The sequence below is a fragment of the Elgaria multicarinata genome, chromosome 7 (genome assembly GCF_023053635.1).
Source record: "Elgaria multicarinata webbii isolate HBS135686 ecotype San Diego chromosome 7, rElgMul1.1.pri, whole genome shotgun sequence".
NCBI lineage: Eukaryota > Metazoa > Chordata > Lepidosauria > Squamata > Anguidae > Elgaria > Elgaria multicarinata.
Window position 1 is genome coordinate 53,343,070 of NC_086177.1, and position 24,521 is coordinate 53,367,590.

Below are 24,521 nucleotides of genomic sequence, written 5' to 3' on the forward strand. Positions count from 1 at the left end.
ATTTTCTGCATCATATAAACATTATTTTAAATGAATAGGTTATTTCCATAAGCTCCACCTCTGATTATCTGACACAAAGAGCAATTTTGTAAAAAAAGAAAGAAAGGAAAATAAAAAATAAAAGAAAAAGAAAGGCCTAAGTAAACCATATGGTAATGATCAGCTATATTCTTTGAACATATCCACACATTAAATTATTTATTTCTGCTTACATAACGAGGGATGTCCAAACAAAAAATTACTACTAAGAAAGAAAAATTAGAAAGAAAAAATGCATTGCTGATTGGCCCAACATATTTTCAAAGAAAATTAATAAGTCCTGTCTAAATTAATATCCTTCCTACTTTAGAGCCATTTATCTACAAATTAAACAGCTATGGGATAAGGCTTCACTAAATTACATTTAATTATTCTAGCTAGTTTCAGCAAGCTATGAACTTTCCATTCTGAAATTATACAATTTAAAACGTTTTTTGCTGTGGGTAAGGACCAAACTTAGGTTTCTTATTTTGCTGTTTTTTGACTGTATAAACATCATAGGCTCTGTTTAGGGCTGTGGGCAATGGGGCAACAGGGATGATAAGAATTCAAATGAAGGAAATGAAGGACAAGTCTGACCAAACACAGCTTAGAGCCATATGATGGCCTACAGTTCCCTAGGTAAGCAGATAGGTGCCTGGTCGCTGGTAAGCAGGAAGAAAGTGCATGAGAGCAATGACTCAAATGAATTCCCTATTTTAAGAGCCTAGTAGGACAGTTCACCTGTCAACTAAGGCCAACTAGGAACCATTTGGATCCATTATCCCTGAGGAGTGGACCATCCTAACTAACCTACTAATCCAGCAGAAGTTGCACGGAGCTGCAAATCCAAATACTGGATTAACCCTATACTGATACATCCATGACAAGATGGATTACTCCCATTTGTCCAATGCATAGCACCAGATCGATGGTCTAATCTACCATATGTATTAGGCCTAACGTACCTGGGGACAGACACGTACCTAAGGCCACGATTGGCGTGGGGGGAGGGAGGCAAAGTGCACTTTCCGGAGGCCCCAGAGAGTGCGCAATTTCTCCAGCACGCCATTAGTGTGCTGGAGGAATTGCGCACTTTCTAGAGGTGCCAGAAAGCGTGCTTTGCCTCCCTCTCATGCCCATGCCAATTGTGGCCTTAAAGGTCGTCTTGGATTAAGAGCGCCTTTAAGGCCATGACTGGCGTGGTGGAGGGGGCAAAATGCGCTGTCCAGGGCCTCTGGAAAGTGCTCAATTCCCCTGGCACACTAATGGTTTTCCATAGGAATTGCGCACTCTCTGGGGCCTCCAGAAAGTGCACTTTGCCTCCCTCCCCCCACGCCAATCGTGGCCTTAAAGGCCCACATAATCTACTAGAATGGAGGGAGAAATATGCAATTTCCCCAGCCAGATTAGGTTAGATTCAAGCCAAGTCATTCTCCTGCTCCTCCTGCTGCAACTGAGGAAAGGCTCAACTCCTTTTTGAGGCAATCTGACTTTGAAACCCGCATCCATGCAAAATCTGTGACAGCCATAGTTTGAGGAAGAATGAGAACCCCCCAACAACTCCTGGCTGTGGAAGGCTAATTTTTCATGGCCAAGAGTTTCAGCCTGGAAGTTGGTATGACAGAAGGTGTACATGTCTAAACAAAAAGAACTGGGCATATTTCACCTTCAAAGGCTGAAATCCTATACACACTTACATGGGAGCAAGCCCCATTAAATGCAATGGGTTTTTCTTCTGAGCAAATATGCACAGGACAGAGCAGAATACATGAATCTCTGAGTAAAGAAGATTTCAGCAACAAGAAACTTTTGAAAGTTTTGTATAGTTTGGGATTGAAACTTATTCACTTAGCCTGCAGTACTCCCTCCACCCCCAGATGCAGGCCTCTAGTTTATACATTTTCATACCAAAGAATGTAAAGCACTTTCACAAAGTGGGTGCACAGAACTTTTCTGAAAATTCTATGGCTTTGGAAAATAGCCTTTATTTTCTTTGCATTCTAATTATAGACACATTTTTGTTTATCAGTGCTAGGCTGTTGTAACTGAATGGAATTTCATTGTGCCAAGCAAAAACATATTTCAAGCATTTCAGGGAACTATTAAGATTACGGGGAAAAAATAAAAAAATAAACTGGTACAGTGCTTTAAGTTTCAAAGTGGTCTGCTTCTCTCCCAAGGGAATAAGTTTATAGCATACAATTATCACCACAATTTAAAAGGTACAATGATTCATCTCTTAAAGGAGTCCCCATTCTATTAATCCTCTGGTGCACATTTGAGAACAGTATAACTTCACTGCTAAGCAGTTATACTGATGTATGATTAGTATATCAGTCCAACTTTTAAACTGTTTAAGACACTTTTAACCATAGATGCAGCAATATGAAACAAGAGAGGGAAGGCTAAGTGCATCCCCTGACCATTCTGCCTTCTTTTTGGAGCCGTAACCTAACTAATCCAGGTGGTGAAAAGCGGCTACGATCGAAGCCATCTTTGTAGTCATGTGCAACAATGCACAATCAAGTTATTTCAGCAAAATAAATAAATTCAAACATAATATATTACATAGTCACATTCTTCCTTCCATTTTAAAATAGGTCCTTTAACTGGGAGGATGAAAAAAATCATTTTCATAATCTTCCATATTTTTTATTTTATATTCATCATTTCAATATCACCATCAAGTAAAATTCAGTAGCAGTGTACAACAATATAAATTATTTAAAACCTAATAAAAACATTAACCTTAACAACCACTATAAAAGGCAGGAGATAAAGCTTAGAAGGCAGACTGAGAGATTATACAAATTAAAATGCCTGGGTGAATGACAACCTCTTAACCTGGTGCTAAGATGACTGTAAAATAGGCGCCAGGCATATCTCTTCAGAGAGGGCACACTATCAAGAAAGCCCCCTCCTGTATACGTCACATCTTCTGGATAAGATGGAATAGCAAGTTTTGATGTAGTACTAGCAACTCTACTACTTTCACCAAAGATGATTTTACTAATTACTTTGTACAAGAGCTCGGCTTTGTATCTGGCAGAAAGACTAGAACCGCCAACTACAGTATCTCCACATAACAGCAAAGATCGGCTGCATGTCAACTGCTAAGGGAAATCAATGGGCCTTAAAAGTGGTTTCTTTAGCTTGATCGTGCTAATAATAAGCACATAAGATGCCCTGACTGTGAGTACTAATGTTTTAAACGAAAACACATCCTGAATTTTAAAAATAGAATATATGGCTTCAAGAAACATGTTGAGAACTAGTATTAATCTTAACATACAAGTTTACTCACCAGCACATTTTGTTCTTGTTTTAAGAGCTGGTCCAGGAGATCCAGTCCCTCCTTCACCTGGTCTAGTGAGCAATACGCTAATTTCATATTCTGTGTCAGGATCCAGGTGTCCAATTTTATAGCTTGTGGAGTCCACGGGTTGTATATCATACCAATTTCCACTTGAAGTGCGATATTCCACTTCTCTCACAATGATGGGACCATCTCCATTGATGGAGTTGGCATTTAATTGTATCCATAAATAGGTTGCACCAACTGATGACAGTTGTGGGGGTGCGATGGGAACAGGTGGCTCTGAAACAAAAGCAATGTGCTATTTTTAAAACAAACAAACAACCTCATTGAATAAATAATATTATCAAAACATTTACACAGTTTTAACTTCCTTCCATAAAGGAATCTTAATATTTGTTGTTTTCATTTTTTAATACAGTTTAACGGAGTTGGACTTGCAGTCTTTTTCTCTCCAGGGTAACAAAGTACAGAACAACGGTAGACTCCACGCTAGATTTACAGATATGTTTATTGGTACCCAGGAAATTGAAAGCTGTATTTGTTGCTCAGCTCTGAATGCTCTTTCAGGTTTTTGATATGACTTATACATAAACAATAAAGTTATTGCTGCTACTACTGCTAAAGTTTATTTTGCTTTTTAAAGTAGATATAGAAGGTTTTCTTCCAAATTACTTGACTAGAGTGTTGGCTCTTACATAGACCTATTTACCTTGGCAGGATTATTTCGCATCTTTCCCCACCTTTTGTTTGAAATGTAACTATCTAGAAGAACAAATCCCTGAATCTCTATCTCTTATCCTCAGGTTCTTCAAAAGCAATCATGTTTATAGACATATCCCATATCCCATCTATTTTATCAGGTTGCAAGTGACCTGCCCTACCCTGGCCTCAAGGAAGTTCCTCAGCAAGCTAATGCCATTCCTTTTCCATTCTGTTTTAAACTCCATTCAACACAATGGAAGGAAATCTCTGCTTGCCTGACAACACTCCTCCATCGCTTTACCCTATTGCTCTTGGAGCTGCTCAGCAGATCTATAAGAGTTTTGGAGAAGTCATGAGATCTCCTTATGTGCGGAAACAGGCCTGGCATCAGGAGTTGGCATCATACTAAGACACCTTGCATCAGGAGTTAAGAACATAAGAAGTGCCCTGCTGGATCAGACCAAGGGTCCATCTAGTCCAGTGTTCTGTTCACACAGTGGGCAACCAGCCATCGGCCAGGGATGAACAAGCAGGACATGGTGCAACAGCACCCTCCCACCCATGTTCCCCAGCAACTGGTGCACACAGGCTTACTGCCTCGAATACTGGACACAAGTGGGCAGCTGCCAAGGGCCCAGAGGCTAAGAAGGTCCTGTCCTCACCTGAGCCTACTGCAACAGCTACCGCCAGTCTCCTCCTCCTTGCTTGCTCACCTGGCTGACAAAAGGAAGCAGCAAGGCCAAGGTTGCAAGCGCCCTACGCTAAAAGATTTTTTAAAGTTACATTTTGATTAGCAGCGACCTGAACTAATCAGCTGCTGCTTTGGGAGGGATACATCCAATGAGGGCACAGGTCTTTACACTGCTCCTGTGTCTTCATTGGCTATGTTTTCCCCAAGGTAGTGTCTAATTGGTTCACATTGCTGCTATTCAAAATATAACTTTTTTAAAAAAACCTTTTAAAATAGAACCATATAGCCTGCAGCCTTGACAAGTTGGTCCCACAGCGCTTTGAGAGTGAACAGGTTTGCCAGGTGAAGAGGAGACTTCTGCTGCTCCTGCTGCTGCCCCCATCCACAGCCAGGTACCAAAAGACGGAGGCAATGATGGATGGATGGAGGGGGGGGCACAATTTCCACACCCAGTGGGGCATGCTGCTGGCTTGGGCAGCTAGCAAGCAGGCTTTGGTAGTGTTAGTGAGGTGGCAGCCAGCAGGGGGTTGTGCCACCAGCAGGTGGCTTCGGTGGCAGTGGGCAGCTTTGGCAGGTGGTGTGGTGTGGATGCTTCAGCAGTGGGGCAGGGAGGCAGCAGCAGAGGGGGCATCAGCAGCAATATTCCAAAGGCACAGTTGATTCTGCTGCTGGCCCTGAGTGTAAAGCAGTCATGGTTGGCAACCCTATGGAGGAGCTGGAAAAAGTGAGGAGTAGCAGGAATTTCATACTGATTTGTAATAACCAGCCAATTATTTGGTTGTAGGCTTCTAGTCCATGCAGTAGAGATTAATCAGTAAATCAGCTCTCCATCTTCCAAAGTAAGTCTCCCCAATACAACAACCACAAAAAAATAATAATTAAAAAGGCAAACTTGCCTTGAACAAATTCAAATAAGCATAGTGAACTTGGAATGTCTTCCTAAACTATATTTAAGAATTCCATTCATTTTTGTGATTTAATACAATGGGCAAACTCTCTTGTGGTCCCTCAAATTAACTCAGAAATGATCCAACAGCAACACCCCCAAAACAGGAAAACTCAGATTATTCTTTTCAGCCAATCGAGGATTAGTAATATGTCCTCTCTGAAAAAGAAGAATTATATCTCTACTTAGGCAAACCCAAGGCTCCCCTATCAGGCAGCTTTTGCCCCTAAACCAGCACCAGTAGTTTCCCTGTACAGTCCTTTAAAGCAGTCTTTTTTATATAGGGCAGAAGAGTCCCCCGCACTGTAGGAGGTGGGTTTTCCCCTCCAAGCAGTAGTTTTCCCAGTAACAGCCCTTGAAAGCAGGACTTAAGCTGAGAAACCTTCTCCAGACTGAATTTTAATCAACACTGGAGGAGAATTCAGGCACTTCTAATGCTCACCTCTCCTTTGAGGCGAGCATTATGAAGCCTCCAGAGCTCATTTCTGGACCTGAGCCAGGGGAACCTCACAAACATCTTTACTTAGTAATCCATTACTTCATACATACATCTATTTCTGTTATAGTTTTGCTCATATTTAGCCCTTAGTATAGACATTTCTAAAAAGGGAAGATAAATAGATATAGGTAACTTATTCAATGGTCTCTTGTTATGTTGGCTTAGTAAGAAATGCTTATACCATGCATTAAAATTGTATAAATATACATTAGTACACTATGCTTTGATACTACACTTTTATTCATTATTATACCCTAGTGGATGTTTTGGACTACATCTCCAATAATCGTTGGCCATGGGCCATGCTGTCTGGGACGGATGGGAGTTGTAGACAAAAAAACCTAGAGGGCACTAGGTTGCCTCCACCTTAAAATACTTGAAAACAGAGAAGGCTATACCCCTCTATTGGTTAGAAGTTATATCCAGTAAACCTATATCTGGTATTTCTCACACCTGCTTAAGCCTAGAGCTATTGTTAAAGGATGGCACTTAGACGGTAAATGTCACAGTGAAAATGATACATAAAATGTACAGCTACAGGAAGCAGCATTACATATTTCCACATTAATGAGCTATTGTCACTGACTCCCACGGGATAAAAATGACAAATCTGGCAGCAACTCAAAATGCCTATAAAAGTTCCTCCTAATTATTATTACTCAATGGAGATTGCTGCATTAAGAAAACAGCATATCATATAGCCATTTCAGAATAACTAAAAAAATAATAATTATACACCAGTATCAGTATGTGCCGCTAAACAAGCATTTAATAATTCACTATAACTGCAAAGACACAGTTTACTCCACTGTTTTTAAGCCAGAGAGCTATGCAGAATCTGTGCAATTTAAATAGCTGCGGCTTAACTCAAAATTATTTAGCTTCATTTTAAATCATTAGTCTGTTTCTTCAACCAAAACATGAAATGGAACTTTGATAGAACATCCTGAGGCATTTATGTAACCATGCTGAAACAACAGTTAATTATGTTCAGATTTCAAGTGCTGGAAACAGGACTGTTGAACTGCCATTCAAAATTCAAGCTCAAGATTGAGGCGACAAAGGTTAGCGGTTACACCAATTCATTTTAGGCCGTACAAGTGTTTTAAATAGACTTTATTTTAATGGTTTTTCATCCCTAAGGGTATTTTCTCTTCCACAATGCTCAAAGTACCCTTAAAAAGTTCCAGCAAAAGCCTGCATAGAATTTCCTTGTTTTGTTCTAGAATTAGCCTAGCTCAAGGCTGAATAATGTGAAACTAAGCATAAATAAATTTGCAGCAACTCATAACTGATTAAGAGTAGAAAGTAAATATATGCTGCCACTGAAACATACTCAGGGCCAGTCCTTACCATTAAGTGGCCATGTCGGTTGGCTCATATGGAGTGCCACGAAAGGACAGCAAATTGTTAGCTATTGTCTACATTTTGCAACAAGATGCTGTGAAGATTATTTGTTGGTGGTATATATGTTGGTGGTATTGGGGCAGGTCACATGAATGGTTCACGGAGTGGGGAACACACCCAAAAGACCCCTTACAGGACATGTGGATCACATAAATTTCATTACAAAAGGAAAAACACAGCTACTGATAATAAGAAAACTCCTACCCACTGGGCACAGGTGCTTCCACACCTCCCAAATACAGCTACAACTGTCATTTGCCCTATAGCTACAGGAGGGGGTAAAAGCCTGGCTGACTTAAGTGGTCTACCTTTTTTCCTTTTTGCTAGAATCCCTGCAATGCAAAGTAACACCCTAAGGATTTCTTAAGAGCTAAGGCATAACCAAATGGTGTTAAGTATTCACGCCTTCTTAACAGTATAAGAACTATCAACTGCTCTGTAGGTGACTGTCAAAGGAAAAAGGCTATTTTGAGCTCTTTATACAACACTTCCTTTGTTCAGTTTTCATTTCCCATTTTACAATGGAAAACTGCTATGTTATGGTACAATTCGCCACTTATATTAAACTACTTGGTGAATAGATGGTGTTAGCGTATAACTATGAAACAAAAACTTGTATGCATGTGTATGTACGCACACACAGAGTCACATGCAAAAGAAGAAAATCAAAAGAGGCTACTATTTTAAGCATTCACTCTCAAAACTATTCATACCTCAATGCTATGCATTTAATATTTTATGAAACCTTGCCACAGTTTTGGAAATGATTTTACTCTCACACTTGCACACCATTCAATGTTGTACAGGTCCTTCACGCGTTCAGTGCTATTCAATGTGCTAAATCTTCCATTTGACCTCAACAAGAAATATAAGCTTTGGGCAGTACAGATGGTTGTCCTTCCATGCCCTTGCTTAAAAACCTAACAAAACTCCTTCTAGCCAGTCTAACACCTAGGTTTACCTTGTATGAACTCAATAAGTACTTTGCAATAATCTGATATCTTCTCAGACAGGCTCATTCTTTTTCTAAATCTAATCTATGCTACAGCTGACTACTATTAGAAAAGTTCATTACTCTGAGTGTACATAAAATTCTAATTCACTTCCCCCCAGTATACTGAATTCATTGTGGTCTGCTGTTTTCCTATTTACTAGGTCTGATTATTACTTTTATATCACCTGTTAGAAAAAAGGTGAAGTATTTCGTTGTTGTTGTTGTTTAGTTGGTTGGGTTTACTATTGTGTTGTTGTTTTACAATAGGTGGGTGATCTGACATGTGCAATTCCATGTCTTGAATTAGATAAAGTGACAAACATCTCTCTTACAAACATACAGTAGATGAGAATAGTGTGAGCTTGGAACATTCAGCATGACAAGTAACTGACACTATTCATTCCCCCCTATAAGAATCAATACTTAGATAAAAAATTTAAAATTGTTTTTTACGGTTCACTTAAATTTTCCAGTCAACACTTTGATTAGCTCTCATATAAAAAGACACGCCAATAAAATATCTGAAAGATCACTTTACATACAGCTGTATTGCACCTCGATAGATCATATAATGGCATACCATTTTTAACCCTAGCAATATTAATGCCTACATTTGTTTACACTTACTTCAATATGGTGTCATTCTAAAAAAAATAAATGAAGGTTGTATTTACATGTATTTCTGTTCCAGAAAACAAAGTAAAAAAATGAGGATGTACATATTTGTAAGTATGAAGGCAGATTTGAAAGTGTGTGTGTTTGGGAAGGAAAGGTGATAGGAATTGGTTTCCAGACTTGTCACCATCCTGGCTGTTCTTCTCTGGATATGCTCTTAAAATGGGCTGCCTGGAACTGGAGACTGGACTCCAAATGTGGCCTCACTAATGCAAAATAGAACTATTACTACCCATGATCGGGACACTGTGGCCCTTTCTACTCCTAATAGTTATCCTAGGAAAATGGAGGGATCATCCCTGCCTGCTCCCGGGATCCCCTGTGTGGCATTTGGATGCACAGAAACAATCCCGGGATATAGGGCTGGTGTAGATATGCCCACAGCTTCTTTTAATGCAGCCCAAGATTGCATGAACTTTCTTAATAGCCTCAATGCACTGCTGGCTCATATTCAGCTAGTGATCCACTAAAACACCTGGGTATTTTCACATGTACTGCTGCCAAGCCAGGTCTCCTCCATCCTATACTTGTGTCTTAAGATTTCTTGTACCTAAATGCAAGACCTTCCATTTATCTCTGTTGAATTTTAGTTTATAAGATTTAGCCCAGTGTTCCAGCCTGTCTAGATCCTTTTGTATATTGATCCTGTCTTCTATAGTGCTAGCTATCCCTCCTAGTTCTGTGTTATCTGCAAATTTGATACACCCTCATCTACAGTAAGTCATTGATAAAAATGTTAAACAGTGCAGGACCTTTTGCTGAAATTAAGATATATTATCAAGATACCACAGCATTCCCATGGTTTACCAAACTAGTAACTATAAAAAAGGAGATAAGCTTGATCTGGCATGACTTATTCTTGACAAACTCATGTTGACCTCTAGTGATATTCTAATAGACAAGAGAAAAGAGAAAAGAGAAAGAGAGAGAAGGGAAATTATGAGGATACAACCTACAAATCCATCCTCATGGCTACAACCCTGTATAGAGATGTATCACAATCTCTACACAGGTGCAATACATAAGCCTGCAGCTTCAAAGAAAGTGTATGTTGGGAGTCTGAATAATCTGCCCTTCTTAAGATCTCCTAAGATCTCCTACTGTTATCTCCTAAAATTAGAAACATAACAAAACAAAATCAGAGACGTTTATATTTAAAATGCCAAAAATATCAATGCAGAAGAATGAAAGAAGACATTTCTTATCTACTGCAAAATATTTCCCATTCGTATTAGAGGTTTTTCTTGGAGAAAATATCTTCTAAATTAGTTGATGATGCAAATTAAGTTAAGGCTCAACAATCAAAGAAAAAAAAATTACCTTTTCCTCTTTCATTTCTCATATACCAACTGACCTGAATCAGTTTGTATTCCCAAAAATGTAACTTCAACATTATCAAATATAAGCTACTTAGAGCACTCTGACCATGGAGGAAAAGATTGGACCGTGGATCTCCCTCGGCCCCACTATCCCTCCTTAGCTGTTGTGGAAAGCTCAGTGGCAGCTCCTCTCCTGAGGTCTGAGTTCAAACCTTGGGAACAAAATGGAGAGGGAACGGCACTGCCGGTGGGAGGGGGTGGGGAGAGGACATGCCATGGATTCACAGATCACTCTTGTCCCTGCCTGCAGCAAAGTAGGTGAGTAAGATGGGCTTAAAGACCTGTCTAACTTTGGATACAGTTTTGGAAGAATAGGCAGCCAAAAAAGCCTCAGTAGTTCCTTCCCACCCCACCAGTCCCTTGCTGGCAGAGCTTAGGATGGACTGAGGGCTCCAAGGGGGAATCCGCACGTCGTTCTCAGGGCGCTTCCATCCGCCCCCAGTGCACCCCGAAAACGATCGTGTAACTCGCCTGTAGAAGAGCCGAGGAAGAAGCGTCCTTGCCGGCGCCACCCAACTCCCTCCTCGCCGGCTGGGACGGAGAGCTCGGGGGAAGAAGGTGGGGTGGAGAGCTTCTTCCGCTCTCCACCCCGCCTTCTTCTGCCGAGCTCTCCAAGCCAGCTGGCGAGGAGGAAGTTGGGTGGCACCGGTGCCGGCGGCAAGGACGCTCCTTCCTCGGCTCTTTTACAGGCGAGTTACACGATCGTTTTCGGGGTGCACTGGGGGCGGATGGAAGCGCCCTGAGAACGACGTGCAGATTCCCCCCAAGAGTCAGTATAAATGAAGTCCTTTGTCCTACAAGTATTCTTTAGGATTACTCTTAGAGCCATTTTCCATCTGCACCTGATCAAACTATGCATATGTATAGGTTAGTCCTGGTTAGATAACTGCAAAAGCGAGTGTAACTTTGTGGAAATTACATGTGGCAGGAAGGCATTATGCAAACTGGCGTCCCAGTTTGTGGACTTGCAAAGAAAACGTTTTTGCTGCTCTTCACAAACACTGGCCCATTTGACCTTAGATGTACAAGCCTTGCATGTCCCCCTCTTTGTTCCTCCTTTGGAGCAAAGAAGGCATCAGAAGCAACTTGTTTCCACTTTTAAAAAAGCCAGCATCCCATTACAAATCCTGTGAAGTCTGGTTAGTTTAAACTATTTCTTAAGAACAAGTCAGAATGATAAACCATCTCTGTTTCGAGAAGCCTTCCCCAACTGACTAGCCACTGCTTTTTTCTGGCTTCTTTGTTTTAAATTGAATAATTTTAAAATTTGCTTTTTTAATCTTCTTTCTTTTACTGTTTATATCTACGTTCACCACTTTGAAATCTGTGTTAGATAACTGAGCGGTATATAAATGTTGTAAATAATCCTAATCGTCATCCATTCCTGGGCTGTTTAAGTAAATAATAAATCCCCTGAGTTTGGACAGAAAGGAAAACTTCTGATCACCTTGTTACTGTGCCAGAGAAGAAAAGAGTACAGGACCTCAAGGCTTGTGCAAACTCATGCATATAATACAAAAATATGGTTTAGGGTTATGTCCATAAGGCTCACAGAGTACATAGCTTTCCTCATGCAGTAATTATCTCTATGTAGGCAAAATGTTGCTTATATCACACCAAAATATATGTAACAATATTTCTGGATAAGGCACTAATATTACTCAATAATAATAATAATAATAATAATAATAATAATAATAATAATAATAAATTTAGCCATTACTAATCACAAAGCCTAGGGGGGAAATCTGTAAACATCCACCAACTTTTAACTCTCTAATAAACTTATATTAAAAACCCATACTTTACTTAAAATATGCAATTTTCTGTGAAACATAATTAAACAAATGTAAATCCTGTGTAATTGCCTATCAGTAACAATGAAAATGAGCTTAAAGTTCCCATAATGTTGTTATTTAAATATAATCTGTTCCAAGGTCAGTACACTGTTTAAAATGGGCTTTTTAGGTCACAAGGAACAACCTGCATGAGGGCTCATAAAAGCAATGGCACAAGCAACAGGGATTACCATAATTACTTCATCACACTACAAGTACGTAATGGGATTACACCCTAAGGGTAAATAATTATTCACCACACACACTGTAAATGTGCTGAGAGAGGTGAACAACAGCAAATATTATAGGGCTATGATAAATAAGTTCATACATGGCAAGATCAAGGTCAATGGCAAAAAAATGCTACAACTTCAAAAAATCAGATTCTGTGGATATTTCTTTGTCTCACTTTTCTTCTCTATATTCTTGTCTATTATTTTGTGGCTCCCTTCCTTTTCCTTTTTACTTCTTTTTCCCCCCTGAGTGTTATGTAAGTTTGCTTGTGACAGAGACATTATTCAGAATTTTAATTCCTGCTTTGTGGCATTTTTTAATAAAAATGTTAGTCATCGATCATTGAAAGACACTATCAAAGAAGACACTGATAAGTCATGTGACATTAGCAGAGTAAACTTTTAATTGTTTGTTTGTTCTTCTTCAGTACTACAGCATCCTGGGTCAAGAGCTACATCTCTGGAAAACGAGTCAATTCCTCTCATTCAGCAGTTCAACTGCTTTCTTCCGCCATTTTCTATGACTAGGGAAGCTTCCTTTGGCCCAATCATCTGAAGGGTATCTTTGTCTCATGAGGAGGTATTGCTACAGCTGTTGAGTGACTATTCTTTTCTTAGATGGATTGCTGGCTAATAGTTAAAGATCATTGGCTGATTTTTTTCAAGGGGAACTCCTACTAGCTGGAAATTTGGAGAGATACTGACAGGGGCCTAGAGAAGGTGACATCCCTCCAACCACAGGCGGGAGATGGGGGGCGGAGACAACAGCAAAACAAACAGACAAAAAGTGGCTTTGAGTTTGAAATGAGAGACATAATACTGAGAGCTCCTATCTGGAGTTAGCTGAAACAGGGAATTCAACCTGGTTGGTGTGGGGAAAGGGGGGGGGTTCTACACAAGTTGTTCTCTGGAGATATACTGCTTGCTGAAACTGTGTTTATTTGCTTTCAATATATTCAGCTTGTGTATTTGTAAATAATGCAAATATTAGAAACACACCGTAAGTCTCCAGTGCTCTGACTCATCCAACTAAACCCTGAGTGTTTCTCCTGGAACTTTTCACTACTAGGAACTGGGGAGCACATAACAGTATGATTGGACTCAGGCTAAGCTGAGATACCAAATGTATATCATAAAGCAATGATTTTATTTGATAAGCTTCAATAGAAAAGCTGTTTATTCATTCAAAATAAATATTAAGAAAACATCAAAGTAAATCCTATGTCAGGTAAGCAGATTTCCGCTCAGACATCCCGTTACTTGCCTTCCTCTGCAGCCCCCCACGTGCTCCCCAAAACAGCTCCAGAGAGTCTGCCAATCCACTGTAGTAGATTTGGGAGCATGGGTAACTGCAGAGAGAGGGGAAACCCATTCTCTGAAGGATGGGCAGGGATGGGTACAACCCTGTAATTCCTTCCAAATACATATCAATATTGTCTTCCAGAATGACAATCAAATTCTAAGTCAGTGGGAACAAAACTATAAATAATTATTTTTATTTCCCAGAAAGTGGTCTTAAATTGCCATTCCTTTCATGAATCATACTGTGTATACAGTATATACACATACAAAAGTCCATCTAGACAGATCCATTCTATTCTTCTCATGTCATGCAATCAGCATTTCTCAGTTAACAAAAAATAACAAGACAATCTCTGTATGTAGAAAACCCCATATATATGTCAAAGCCAGCAGAGCTTTGAATTATGCCTAGAGTTGGTCATCTTAATGAATTTGCTTTATTAGATCACCAATGAAGGCAATTTGTCCAATATCCAAGTATTCAGGAGTTTGGTCTGTACCCTTTCCGTTTCATGTATCCATTCTGAAATACCTTTAACGATCAGTTCTGCATAATTAGATACTCCAACTCCTCCTTCTGTACGAATCATGCAGCGGTAATTGCCAGCATCGCGTTTGGTAGCATTCACCACACTAAATGAAACTACGAATCGCCGATCATTAAAAACTTTCATGTCCTTCACAGGTGCATCCCGTACAAGCAATCCCTGGTGAAAAAAACAAATGCAAAATTTAATTTTAAACTAATAAAAAACGAACTGAAAAGACATTTTGCAAAATACTTTTCAATTGAAATTAAATTTTAATATGACATATAAATTAGCATGTATAAGGCTTGTTTTTAGTTTGGATGAAACAATTAATTAACAGCATCTAAAATAGCTAGCACCTCTTTTTAAGTCACAGCAGATGATCTCGTATTAAACAAAGAAATGATCAAAGTGTTTTAAACAAAGAGATGAGGGAAGTGTATTTGTTTTTCTACTACATAACAAATCAGCGTTGTTAAAATGTAGGAGCTGAATAGTTCCAAAACCTGTGCAACCAATTCTCTTTGGTTTGGAAAATTGCTTTGTCCCAGCATTTATCTTTGCATAGAATGTTTTGAGGATCTTTGTCTTAGGCAAACAAAAAACAATCTTGTTTGGCAGTTAACAGAATAGCATTGAACAGGATAGATTAATACAGCCAATTATCAACAAAAGTCTTTTTCAGGGGCACTACATGTTGGGTCTAATAAATCTGTGCAACTTTGAGTTCCTCTCTCATTCACACACATAGTGTGTACACATTTTAGGCTATTTTTCTGCAAATGTTCTCAGAGTGGCTCACAATGAAATAGCAAATCACAATTAAAACAATAAAACATAAAATCCCAATCAAACAGTGCGTATTAGAGTAATAACTCAAATGGCAGCATAAAACCAAAGCATCATATCACATTAAAAGACAAGGGAAATAATAATAATAAAAAGAATACCCGGAACCCCGCTGTATTTAATCATTTCCGACTGGTCTCCAATATTCCATTATTGGGCAAGGTGCTAGAGTGTGTTGGGGGCTTCTCAGTTCTAAAGATTTGTGGACGAGGCAGATTATCTAGATCCATCTGAATATGGCTTCAGGCCTGGCTATGGGCATAGACTGCTTTGATTGCTTTGGTGGAAGATCTATGCTGGAACTGGAAAGAGGGAATGAGTCCTTGTTGCTTCCGCAAGACCTCTTGGTGGCTTTTGATACTATCAACCATGGTACCCTTCTGGGGCATATGTTTGAGATGGGACTAGGAGGCACTGTTATACAGTGCTTCAGTCCTTCTTGGAAGGGTGAATTTAGATGGTGATGCTGGGAGGCCTGTTGGCCTGTGGTGTCCCTCAGGGCTGTATGTCCCCTCCCCATGCTATTTAACATTTATATGAAATCACTGGAAGAGCTTGTCTGGAGTTATGCCTTAGTTACATCCCATTGGATTATTGTAACACGCTCTATCTGGGTCTGCCTTTGAAAACTGTTCAGAAATCTCAGCTAGGCCAGAATGCTCCAGCAAGGCTGTTGGCCAGAATTCCTACCAGATTGTTTGCAGACACACTACAAAGTAGTAGTTATAAAGATCTATTCTGCTTGTGACCATGCTACCTGAAAGACTGGCTTCTCCCATAAGAGCCTGGCTAGGTCTTAAGTCCTAGGGAGAGGACCTTATTTCAATGCCACTACCTTAAGAGGTGCATTTGGTGGTGACATGAGAGAGGATGTTTTTGGTGGCTGCTCACAGGCTGTGGAACTCCATGCTGAGAGAGGCTAAGTTGGTTTCCTCTCACCCATCCTTCAAGCAGCAGCCAAAGATCTTTTTATTCAAGCAGGCCTTTGACATGCGAGTGATTCTGTTGGGTTCAATGCTGTTTGTATTCTGTTATTGCTGTGTTTTTATTGCGTTTTAATACATCGTTTATTATTATTTTAATTAAGTTGTATTTATGAATGTAAGCTTCCTTTAGTGGTGTTTTTCATGGTAGAAAGGCAGGGCATACATGGCACCAAAAAGAAAACAAAGATTGCTCAGGTAATGCTCTTCACCAGGAAGAGTATTCTAGCATCGGGGTCCCACAACAGAAAAAGGCCTTTTCTCCCATCGTGACATGTATCAGTTCAAAAGGTGTCAGGACCCAGACCAAGGCTTCAGGGGCTGACCTTAACCCCTGGGCAGGTTTGTGTGGAACAAATGGTTATTCAGGTAACATAGATCCAAGCCATTGAGGGATTTGTAGATTAAAAGCAGTACTTTAAATGGTGGTCAGAAACAGACCAGAAGCCAATGTAACTGCAAGATGTGTTTCATACTTCTGGTCCCAGTTAGTAATTGTGCTGCTGTATTTTGCACTAACTGTAGTTTGTGAACAGTTTTCAGAGGCAGCTCCATGCACAGCACATTGCAGTAATCTAAACAAGGTGTAACAGAGCCACATGCAAAATACTTTGTTCATTTCGTTACAGTGTTGTGCTACAGTGTGGTAGGGAAGCAGAAGCTAGAGAATTAGTTTTGAGGTGAGACCGTCTTTACACAATGATTTCCTTTCCTGCTACACTTTCCTAAAGTCATTCGTGGGTTGGAGGTGTCATCCATGCCCAGTTGAAGACCTGGCTTGGGAAAAAGGAGGAGGGAGGGAGTACACTGGAGGCTCACTGCATTCGTCCACCTGTTCCTGGAACTAGTGCATGGTTGGTGTGGGAACTGCCTAGGCAGAAAAGGTTCATAAAAGACCTTGAGGGTTAGCTTCCACATACCAGTAACAATCTAAATAAAGTTGGGCATGAGTAAAAGCCAATGCAGTCTGTAGAGTCTACATGCTTAACTGTGCATACCTCATTTTAGCTAAATTATGCCAATGGTTTTATGTCTTTATTTTTTTTCTATCTTTGTCTTCGAGCACAAATTAAGTTACAAAAAGTATGTATGAATCTAACCTGCCCGACTTTATGAAGTGGAAAGAGCGAGCCCTGCTTTCTGTACCAAAACAAAACAAAATGTTGAACCTATTAAGAAAATCCTGAACTCATTCTGTTAATTATGGTATTGAGATGTCAACATGGTGAAAGTAACCTTAACATGCTATTTATAGCTTTTGGAAAACTCCGAATAATGCCAACATTAAGCTGACTCTTGTACATAATTCATGAGGTGAAAGCCAAGGTTAAACGGAGCTTTGTGCCAAAGTAGTTGGATATTAAACAGTAAATAACAAATTTTAATTTCTTCAATAAGTACCACAATAATGAAGTCATTTAACTTTTAACTTTAATAGCATAGTCTTATTTAAGAAAGTGTTGGAATAAACAAGAGTAAGATTATATTAAACGACACAATTTGCAAAAGTTCAAGATTAAAAAGTCATAATACATACAAATAATTTTTAAAAAATGACTACCTGGGAGTCATCAGAACTTATGATTCTCCCCAGCCCATCCCCAGCTCCCAGCCCACTGATAGTGTCACAGATATTTTGATTTCTGTAGATGTTACTGTTTCTTTGTCAATGTAAAAAATAATAATACTACAATTCATACCTACTAGAGGTGATCCTACATGAAGGGTTGGATCAAGGAATGTGGGAATCAGCAAACCACCAGTTTGACAAAGTTCTCGGAATTCCACCCCAAAGCTCATTCTTACTTGTGATCTTATCAGACTGCAAGCTGTTTTTTCCTTTTCATTTCACACAAAAATTTCAAATGTACACATCAATTGAAAAATATGTATTTTTCTTCCATTCTTTAAAGTGTATTTGTGCACATTTTTCAAATGTATGCATTTTGCAAACATGTTTGTTTTGCTCTGCTTGGAAATCTGCTTCCAAATCTGCTCTGCTTCCAAATCTGCTCTGCTTCAACCGCACATTGGGTTCAGGTCCACGTTTGGTTGGAAGAAGTGTAAATTGGGTAGATTCTGGTCAAAAATGAACTGGAATGAATTTCTCATGCATCCATAGATGGATCTAGACTAAGTTAGTCACACTTGGGTCCTACTGAAATCAATATGAAAAGGTAATCATAACTAACTTGAGTCTCATTGATTTCAAAGGAAACGAAGTACAACTCACTTAACCTGGATCCATCCCACAGCCAATAGTTATATATGACATTGCACTGCATTTGCTTCCATCTTGCAAAAGGAAAATTTCCTCCTTTTGATTAATATTCTGAATGAAGATTAAAAAGGAATTATATCTCCAACCATTTAAAAATTATCTGTTTCCTATTTTATCACAGCTGAACAGTAGTAAGTCAATCCATCCTGGGTGATTGATACTATAAATCTACTACTATAGATTTTTCTATAGTTGAATAAATGGAAGAACAAGTGAGAAACACTGGAATCCAGCAGTCTGGCAGCAACATCATCTGGATTCTCCAGCATTACTGAGTGAAGCCAGGAATGTGGTGGTCCAGGAGAGAGATCTCTGTTATTCAGAGTGACTGCCATGCACAAGTATGCAAGTGCCTACCACGGTGGCTATATCTGAAGATTAGCAGAAAAATGTAGTTTGTGTGTTCCCAGTGAATGGGGATGGCATTTTGGAGGTCAATCACAGCAACCAAAATAGCCATAACTTTGAGAGATATGTGAAGCATGGTGCAGCCAAAACGTGTTTGCAATATGCTTGCAAGAGAGAGTTTAGAGAAGGGGTCCCCAATGTGGCGTCTGCAGGTACCGTGACTTAGCATGTTGTGTGAACCATTCCTAATCATGGTGGCTACATAATCCCAGTTTAAACACACTCACTAACCATTTGGTGCAAAAAGGTTAATGGCCTAACCATGGCTTGGAGTGTCATCACGACTGAACAGGCCCACTGTTCTTGTGTTTACACTGTATTTTGTGACTATGTGTCTCTGGATGGTTTCAGATTCAGAACTAACTGGGAGATACCTGTATGCACTCCTGCCTGTTCAGCTATGCAGAGTTCCACCAAGCCCCCACAACCTGAATCAAGCTCTCTCAGCAGGTTTCTTCCTTAGGGGCACCCCTTTGAAGTTGCACCCCCCCCCAAACACAGGGGAATAAGTCTGATGTTCAGCTGCCTTATATGCTATAAATGTAAATATATATTCAAAGTTATTGTTTATATTATATAAAAGGTTCAGGAAATAAGTAGACCTCAAGGTACTTACAATTAGTAGAGGGGGGTTGAATGCCTGCGTATTGATTGGATGGCTGAGGGGGAGTGTAGATTGGCTGAGTAAGAGTGGGAGGAGCTAGAGAAAAGTAGCTATGAGTGAGAGGAGGGGGTAGATGAGTCTGTAGAAGTGTCAGTGTGAGATGAGTCAGTAGAATATAAGAGTTTGAGTGTTAGGAGATGGTCTGTGAAGAGAGTGAGAGATACAGTGTGTAGGTTAGAATTCTGTGAGGTAGAGAGAACTAGAAGATTTTAGGACTATATAGTGGAATGTAGTAATAAAGAAGTGACTGAAACCAATACGTTTTGAACCTTGTAACCATACACATTTGAACTGAGGAAACCATTAAGATTATACACGCATTTACTTGAGTTAATAAATTCCAATTATATTTACAAACAACTGGTGTGGTCTGTGGAGGTGTCTGAGGAGAAAACAACAAATGGTGGCAGCGGAATGGGAAACTGAGGGCTAGGTTGCTGGGCTGTGGAGCTGTGGGGTCTAAAGAAGAGGCGAGAAAGGAGCAGCACCAGTAGACCTAAACCCCCAAACACGTCATTAGCACAGGGGGGATTAAAGTGGTCCTGGGTGCTAGTGGCGTGGACAATCCTGTCGGGTGCTTGTGGGTGTCTCAGCTGAAGTTGAGATGACACAAGAGGACAGGACGTCACAGTAAGCAAATCCCATTTTGAACCACTCCACACACACCCCATAAATTGTGAAGCTTGCTCTTGCACACACACCCCTGCACCTATCTGTCTGAAATTTGTAAGAAGGGTCCAACGCAACTCTTACATTGCTATATTTGGTTCTTACATGTTTTATGTTAAATGCATATTCACATTGCAAGCATGGGTTTGGGGGCTATTGGTTGATTATCTGACCCTGTTTTCAACAAACTGCCCTTGCAATAAATTCCATAGTAAGGTGTTGACAATGCAGTCCTTAGCACATACATTCAGAAATTAAGTCCTGCAGAAATCACCCCTTAATGTATGTTTAGCACTGCATCCTAAAACACTTTACTTTATATTAAAGCTAAATAAAAGCAGCATCCTTAGATAAAAAGTTTAACTTGTAAAAATATCCATCAACCTTTTGTGTAGTGATTGAAATTTCCTTTAGCTCTTGTGATCCCAAATAAACGAGCTTATTTTGTTCATCATTTATCAATAGTTTCTATATCCTAAATCTTTATATATATTTGGATGAGTTCATGACATAGCAAGGAGTAGCAGACGGTTCTCTAAAAATATCTCCCTGTACATCTTTTGTTACTGAACACTTCTGACCAAAAAGATACCATAGCTTCTTGAATTACAGGAACTCGATCCGTCACAGTAGACTAATGTTCAAGTTTGAACTTAACATTTTAAAAGTTTACAGGTGGTTAAATATAAAAGGTTCCAACTTCCAACTTTCAACAGGAGCCAGCAAAGCTAATTTGGGGTGTGTGTGTGTTGAGTTCCAGACAGGCTGAAGCCAGATCCCTCCAGACCTCCTTAGCAAAACAATCACACAAATAAATAAATCCTAGCTCTCCACAATAATAGTCTTTGGGTTTGTTTGTTTGTTTATTTCTTGCATTTCTATACTGCCCAATAGCTGAAGCACTCTGGGCGATGCACAAAAGTTAAAACTATCAAATACAATTCAAAGTATAAAACAAACAAGAGTATAAAAGTACAAAATAAAAGCACAACCAGGATAAAACCGAGCAGCAATGCAGAGTTTTATACAGTTTTAAAATGCAGATTTAAAACAGCTAAGTTAAAAGACTAAGCTAATAAACAAAATACTTGGAAAGTAAAAAGGTCTTCACCTGAAATTGAAAAGAGTATGACGTATAACATTATGGTGCTTTCCTAAAGCTCAGCTGGGTTCACACATCACGCTAACCCTTGGTGGATGGCAAGATACATTGGGTAGGTGGTAATGCAAATAACCTACTATGCTCCCGTCAGATGATCAGGCAAACAAGCTACACAGAGTAGTTTATTTCATTTCCCTTGCCCTTCCTCCTCCTTTAGTCTTCCCACTTGGCTAGACACCATGGGTTCTCAGGGTGGCTTATTTGGGGGACCACTGTGGAGGAGGGTGGACATCCCACAGACAACACACTAACCCATCATCTGTTGTTCTGGAAAATAAACTACCATGGGTCCGCATGTTGTGTGAACCCAGTCGTTATCTCTTTTCTTTCTTTCTGTTCTCTGTGTTTCATGAGAAAAAGCAGGATGCTTTTGTTAAACCTGTTTAGCATTTCTGCTGTTAATCTGCATAACTGCTGCTTGCAGCTGTCCTCATTGTGGATTATTACATCATAAATTACACCAAATTAAGTACCTTTGGAAGTATCCCCATTGTAGTGAATCCCAGTAACTGATTTATTACATTTTTTCCTGGTTGCTTATCCAATTAGTTTAAGAGTGCAATTCAAAGCTATTAAGCCCAATAGGAGTTTTTCTACTGTGTTAAATGGGATGTTGATTGCCCCCTGCATTAGCTGCAATTCTTGAGTTCTTCAGTAAATTTTAGACCTAAGTTGTGACAAGGGATTATCCTCTAGATCTCAATAAGTTAGACTATTGCATAATTATTTGTATTATTACTTCAACCGCCTTTTAAGATAATGGCTTGAACTAATGATTTTACTGCATTTTAATCCCCCCTCCAATTTTCTAAAACGGTAATATCTGTAACTTGCTTAGTGGAGCTTCTAAAACTAGCTACATCTGTAGGCAACATATGGTCTGCAGGCTGCATCATGCCCATCAAGGACTGACCCATCACAGCAAGGACTTACAAAGTTAGTTGCCATAAAGTTCAGGACGGCGCAGGCTTTGTGGGCATGTGCATTTTGTGTGTAAGAGAGAGAAGAGGGGTACACTGGCCATGGCCATATCCCGATGCTGGCCACATCCAGCATAAGGGAAGGGCAATAGCTCCGTGGTAAAGTACAATGCTTTGCATGCAGAAGGTCTGAAGTTCAATCCCCAGCCTCTCCACGTCAGGCTGGAAAAAATCCTGCCTGAAATCCTGGAGAGCTGTTGCCAGTCAGTGCTGACAATACTGGACTACTTTGGATCAATGATCTAGCTCAGTATAAGGCAGCTGCCTGTGTTCTTATCTTGTTCCTGACTCATTGCTCATTTCTGCACCCAACTTCTGGAAGCAAAAAGGCTTTCAAACTGTGGTGTAAAACATTATAGAATCTTGACCTCTAAACTACTATGCATCTTCTACTTTTTTGAAGGATTCCCTAAGCACAACCTTTTATCACAAAACACAGCATGTTCTGTAAGGTATTTTTACGTTAATAAATATTCTACTTTTAAATCTGTTCTAACCACAAACATTTTAATCACAAACAAATGAGATGTGTCTTGCCAATGAAACTCCAGCAATAAACTGTAATTCAGATTTTCTGAATTTTATTTCCAAAAGCCATTTATTTTGTTTGTCCATTAAAAAGGTAAGAACAGAACTTCCACCTTTCCAGAAAATGATATGTGGCTTTAAAGCTCTGAGAAAAAAAAACATGGGGAAGGGTGAAGGAGAAATGCCTTTTCCGTGAAAAACTTTGTTAACTAGGATACTGAAGTGAAGTCTGTGAAGTATACAACCACATAGCTGAAAAACAGCCTCCCTTGAGTCTCCAACAACCCCGTAGTGACACACACACAAATATCTTCCTGACGAAAGAAGATAAAAGAAATGAAAGGCAATTGCAAGTTTTCATAATCTATCTAGTTTTGGTAGTTTTGTTTTGCTTTAGCAAAGTTTTATTTTTTAAAAAAAGCATTTTACACCTCGGTTCGGAAGAACCAGAAATAGGACCACAGTCTTTCAGGCATCTCATCATATCTCTACGTGTTTTGTGTGTACATATATTTTTTCTTTTGTTGCTTTATTAGACTGAGGCCTTAGCTAGACCTAAGGTTTATCCCAGGATTGTCCTGGGGTTATCCCTGCCTGCTCCCTAGATCCCCAGTGTGTCATTTACATGAACAAGGATGACCCCGGGACGATCCCGGGATAAACCTTAGGTCTAGCTAAGGCCTCAGTCTAATAAAGCAACAAAAGAAGAAATATATGTACACACAAAACACGTAGAGATATGATGAGATGTCAAGTGAACTTCTTGATGACTGACTATTTATGAGAAAGAGAAATAAATCGTAAGGAGCTTTTATTCTGATGTAATACTTAACTGTTGCCATACTTAACACTCCTTAACTGTTGCCATCTACCTGGAAGTAGTGTAAATAATAGCACTTGGAACCCATGCACATCCTCCGTTATGTAGACTCTCCCATTTTCATGGGGTCTCTAGCTGGTTGCACCAGGAAAACTCTTGTTGGCTGATTGGATTCGATATGGGTTTGAAAGGTGTAGGGACAATGCCACAGCAGTTGTTCCTTCTAATTGGCGGATTCAGATTTGCAAAGGCCAGACCAGCATACAATTACTGACTGCATGCAAATAAAACATGTTGAGCAACATTGGGAAGATACGTCATTTTATGTACATAACAAAAAGCTGTTGTAAGGAGGATTAGGTTTCGTTAGACTGTAGGCTTGTACAATTAAGGGTAGGTGATGCAATTGGTGAATGTACAAAAAATGTACAATTTGTGAATGTACAAAAAATGTACAATTTGTGAATGTACAAAACTATATGTACTTTACTAAGTATAATCTTATGCACAGCTACTCAAAAACAAGTTCCAGTCAAGTATGTACAAGACTGCAACATTAGGGTGAAATGTTTTGAAAAGGAATTTGTTTGATATGTGACTTCACCAACTATGAAAGCCATTAGAAATTATTGCACATCTCA

The 24,521-nt window shown here is 39.5% G+C and overlaps 1 protein-coding gene across 5 annotated transcripts in view; it reads right to left on the reverse strand.

Moving 5' to 3' along the window:
- The window catches only part of PTPRM (protein tyrosine phosphatase receptor type M), a 527,195-nt gene that overhangs the window by 296,963 nt on the left and 205,711 nt on the right, over positions 1-24,521 (reverse strand). For all 5 annotated transcript variants that reach the window (XM_063130578.1, XM_063130575.1, XM_063130573.1 and 2 more), the window contains exons 6-7: positions 14,539-14,713; positions 3,326-3,619 (exon numbers count right to left, since the gene is read on the reverse strand). In XM_063130578.1, the coding sequence (XP_062986648.1) occupies positions 3,326-3,619; positions 14,539-14,713 (469 nt within the window). The remainder of the gene's footprint in view (positions 1-3,325; positions 3,620-14,538; positions 14,714-24,521) is intronic.